Raw genomic sequence first — 5015 nt, forward strand, 5'->3', positions numbered from 1 at the left:
CAATTGCAAAAGTAACCTGAGACGACTTACAGATAAATCGTCTAGCTTTAATAAATATTGAATTTTTTGTTTTTCCGGAGACGACTTACTGGTAAGTCGTCCAGGAAAAATCAAATATCTGACACAATTCGGTCAAATGCAAAACTAACCTGCTTATCCTAGACGACTTATCAGTAAGTCGTCTAGGGTATTCTCTAGATTTTTTTTTAACAAACAAAGATGATGACTTACAAGTAAGTCGTCTGTTTGACCATAAGACTTACCCGTAAGTCTTCTACAGCCAGACTACTTACGGGTAAGTCTTCTACAAGAACAGATCTGGAAAAAAATTCAATTTCATACCTTAAACTAGTGAGATGACTTCCTTAGCACACATAGTCTTCTCCAACCACCTAGAATCTCAAACGAAAGTAATCCACGAAGAATAGTATGCTTGAATGGATCTATCAACCATAAAAAAAATTTGACTCAAAAGCTTGAGTTTTTTGGATGAATATGGATGCAAAGTGAAAGAGATGTTGTTTTTAGTTCATAACAAGTGAGAAAGATAGAGTGTAAATCGATTTTAGGTGCATTAAAAGTTTCAAATTGGTTGTTCATGGTGATTGGGGTATTGATGACAATGGCAATCTTGTAATTACTTAAAGATGATGAAGGTGAGAGAGTAAAAATGTCATTTTCGGAAGAAAAAAATGATGGCATTTTCGTGAATTATATAAACTTGTGGGGTGAATAGGACAAAAGAAAAATCCAAAAAAAATATGAATTAATTTTAGGTTTGACTTTGAGTTTTGAGTCCATTTTGCAAAAAGTCCATGAAAAGTTATCTTTACAAATTTGTACAGCCTCGTATTTATACAATGCGAACAAGATCATATCTCGTAATCCTAAAATACAAGGATCTAAATCCTAATGTGTTGTTCTTTAAGTCTTTTTTCCACATTTTTTGGGACTTAAACAACTTTGTAGTTCTTTCATTTTCACTAATGAATATTTACTATTTAGCAAAAAAATAAAATACAAGGATCTATAGTTATCCTAAGTAAATAAAATCTAATAATAATATTTAAATAATCATATGCTTCACAAACTTGTAGAATCCATTTGGACGTGCTTGTAGTATATGCGCTACATCACATTCATAGGTCTCGACGTTAAGACCTTACAAATATGTGTTATCCATATTTAATCTACCTCCCTCCCACAATTACCCACTGAAAAAATTTCTAATACGATAACACATTTTGAATATCAACAAACATTTACCAACACCTTTACTTACACTTCCCCACGTGGCGGTTAACTCAACAAATATTAGCACAGCAATCCTATGTGTTCCATGCTACACCCCTCCTCTCATAAACATCAAAACTGCTACATTGAAAGTAGTGGAGGTCTGCCTACTCACTCTCCATCCCGTCTACGCTGGAAAGCAAAACGTGTAAACAAAGTTATCATTGGATCTAAACCTTCTCATTTACTACTCATATAGATTACTCATACGGTCAATATAACTCATTACAAGGGTCAGCACTCTCAAACGCCATGCGAGAACCGGATCCCAAACACCCTCCACACTAACTGGAGGTACCACCTTCCATCTTTACTTGTGCTTACGAAAATGAAAGTATTCTGTCATTCTAGGGAATGAGAATTTCAGATAGTAGTCATAGTCACAGTAGCGACCCTGAGCACAAGCGGGGGAAACACATGCTTGCGGCCTTGCGAATAATATACAAAATATCGGCTTTTTTGTTCAGCGATCTTCGGTAGTGTAGTTGGTTTATCGGCAGATTTGTTATGTCATAGGTGCAAGGTTCGAACCCGGCCTCATTTTCTTCTATTTATTTTTCCCTCTTTAAAAGTTACTTAGTAACAGGCCCCAAAAATATTTACTGCTTCCAGCCTACAAAATTACCGAGCCGGGCATAGATAACCACACCCTACTTGCCATCACCAATATCGTACCACGGATGACACTGCAGGCATATTATAAATGTGTGAACCCAGTCCTAGACGCCTAAATTAGCAATGGAGAATACTCAAAAAATGTTGAGTTCGAAATCATACTAAAAAAAACGCTAAGAGGTTGCGTCACTCACATTGCCTACGAAAACTATAAAGTGGTCATTTCATCCCAAAAAGTTTCTCACCGCTGTTTCTTTTTTTTTTTTTTTTTTTTTTTTTTTTATTAATTGTCATCCCAAAAGGGCATCGGAGATTACATTTCCGGCGACTCAGAGAAACATCCGGCTAGGTTACATACATAGAAGGCAAATACACTAATAACAGATCTAAGCAAAAAGAGTATAGGGTTGGGGGAAAAAAGACCGGGAAGCAAGCTTCCTCCTCCATGGAACACAGGTGGTCTTCAGATCTGAGATCCGGAACTTTTCGAAGCTGGGGTGTTCAAATCCGGCGCCGGATCCGTCACCAGAGACCGTTAAACCACCCACGGAGGTGTCCCGCGGCCCCAACGCGCTAGCTCAAGACTAGCTCCAAACCCTAGCCGCCGCTATCTGCTCCAGCTTCACCTCCTTCGAAGTCCGAGTAACGGCGTACTTCTACAATACTCAAGGCAGAGACGAAGAGGTTCCAGAGCCGGCGAGAAACATCCAGAAAGAACCGCCATCTCTCATGAAGAATCGCCGACACCAAAACCCTACTTCGCAATTGGTGACGAGGTACGAGCCCAGTTTTCTGGCATCTCCCGTCGTCCTCATAACGGGAGCGAGGCCGTACTCACGACGAGCCACCAGAGCAACGAGCCTCTCGTGGTGGTCGACGCTCCAAGACCATCCCGATTCGCCATGAGATTGAAGAGGCACCTCCAAAGAACGACAGATCTGTTAACTCCGTCTTGTTGCGCGAAGATCCGAGAGGGGGTGACCGCTACAAGCTTCGGCACGGTCGCCGGAAGCCGCAGAGCCACCACCCCTTAAGAACACACGGTGAAAAGTTAGAGAGAAAAAGTTTGTTGGCGCGTGTTTGGTACTTGCCACTCAAAGGCTTTTCTCACCGCTGTTTCTGTTTAAGCTTCTCAAAAAATATAACGTCTCTGCAATATGTGGATAACCTCTAGCCCACCTTCGCCAACGTTGCTAATACGGGGAAGATCATGACCTATACGCCACAAGTATGGAGCAAAATGGGAGAGCGGAAATTAACCACACAGTTTCAAGTACCTCACTTAATCATACAATCAACTCAAGGCCCCTGCAGAGCCATTAGCAACGACTTTTACTTTCATTCCAAGTAATAGAGATACCGTTCTGCCCACAGCCGGTCCTAGTTATTATAAGGCTAGAAGCCAATTTAAAAAATGTGGCTGAAGTCCCTCGAACCCGCAACCTGTAACAGGTTACAACAACCACCCAACCGCTGGGCTACTAAGAACTTTCTGTTTAAATGTGGCCGTTTAGGATGATAATATTTGGTGGCTGGAAGCACAAGCTTCATTGGCTTCCCTCCAAGACCGGCTCTGGTTCTGCCTGATAATTGGCAACACCATTATCGGCTTTATTGCCGATGGTGGGCTTATCTCATTACCTTTGCCTTTGTGCAATAATCATACGTCCAACTAGACCACTGCCTTCGGCTGTTTGAATACGTTCACATAGGTTTATACGACATTGTTAGAAATAAAATATATTTTCAGTTCTAAATTGAAAATATATTTTCAGTTTAGCTCCTAACTGTTTATTATGTATTTCTAAATGTTTATTATGTATTTTAGGTTCTTTCCACAAAAAGAAAATATATTTTCAGTTTAGTTCCCTATTACCGGATTTATTCAGTTTAAATTTCGGATTTTGATGGGAAAATACTACATTGAACATATGCTGTGGCTCTGTTTCTTGAAAAGATGCTAAAGAGTGCTTGTGTATAATATGAGTGAATTGATGTTATGACGACATATATATGTTGTGAGTTGCGGTAAGTTACTAGATTTTTGAAAACTATCCTATGTGGAATATCAAGAATGTGACAAAAGCACAATCCTTTTAGCCATAAAGTATATTTGGATATGATGAATGTGACAAAAGCATATTTGGATATGATGAATGTGACAAAAGCATTATGTTCAAGTTACAAAAAGAAAAGCATTTATCTTCACTTCGAAATGGCCCATGAACATGCAAGCTTACGTAAAACTAGGGTGAACGCCGTAATCATATGGTATTTGCTTCCAGAAATCTGCAGAATAACATCACAATATTAAAACCACACACACACGAAAGAAAACAAACAACAAATCATTTAGATCTAAATACCATAATCATTTTGTAACCGTTTGGTTTTGGGGACATCTGCGCACTAAACAGGATCAACCACATGTTTAAATCCTTGCTTTGATGAGTGGTTAGCAAACTAGTTTGAAAGATACCGTTAGTTGCCCTTCGATTGAATACTCGTAAAAGTTGAGTCACGGCCTCCGTGGATGGAGAGAGAGCATCGCAAGATTCGTGAAAAGATACTTTGTAGATGCATCCTTCGGGGATGGTCTCATCCGTACATACCACAACGGAGTGGTCGTTTCTGACATCATCTACCAAACCATGAGGTGGAATCAATGGCCCAACGATGGAGAACTCAACCAGCCTCTTAGATTTATTGTTTTCAATTTCTGTTTGTACGTCTACTCCGTCGACATGTTCTTCCTCACCAGTCGACAATCTGGTACTTCTCTTTCCTATAGAGAAAAACCAATGTTGTAAACAAAGTTTTTAATAATAAATCACAGTTGAAAGTGTTAATGTAATTACGTGATTTTGCTGCAGCATAAGCATCACCCATTTGCCGAGACTGTTGCTTGGAAATGAACTGGTCAGAGACTGCTTCTCGTGATATAACTCGGCCCATGTAAATTTTGTATCGGATGCTGTAAGGTTTTTTTTTTTTTTGGTAAAAATGTTAAGAGATGCTGTAAGGTTTCTCCGGACAAACTGTGCCTCTTTAGCCCCAAAATTTTGCTGCAAGTCTTTCCATAGACGATTTGTCACAGGAGACACGTT

At 39.6% G+C, this 5015-nt stretch overlaps 1 protein-coding gene across 1 annotated transcript; it reads right to left on the reverse strand.

Annotated features, from left to right (window-relative positions):
- Positions 1-3968: 3968 nt before the first annotated feature.
- On the reverse strand, positions 3969-5015 carry LOC106310260. Its single transcript, XM_013747499.1, has 4 exons — positions 4936-5015; positions 4767-4893; positions 4275-4693; positions 3969-4197 (listed from the first exon to the last, which is right to left on the reverse strand). Exons 2-4 carry the CDS (start codon positions 4861-4863, stop codon positions 4114-4116), a joined length of 600 nt encoding a protein of 199 aa, XP_013602953.1. The 5' UTR covers positions 4864-4893; positions 4936-5015; the 3' UTR covers positions 3969-4113.

Source organism: Brassica oleracea, chromosome C8 (assembly GCF_000695525.1).
Source record: "Brassica oleracea var. oleracea cultivar TO1000 chromosome C8, BOL, whole genome shotgun sequence".
NCBI classification, from domain to species: domain Eukaryota; kingdom Viridiplantae; phylum Streptophyta; class Magnoliopsida; order Brassicales; family Brassicaceae; genus Brassica; species Brassica oleracea.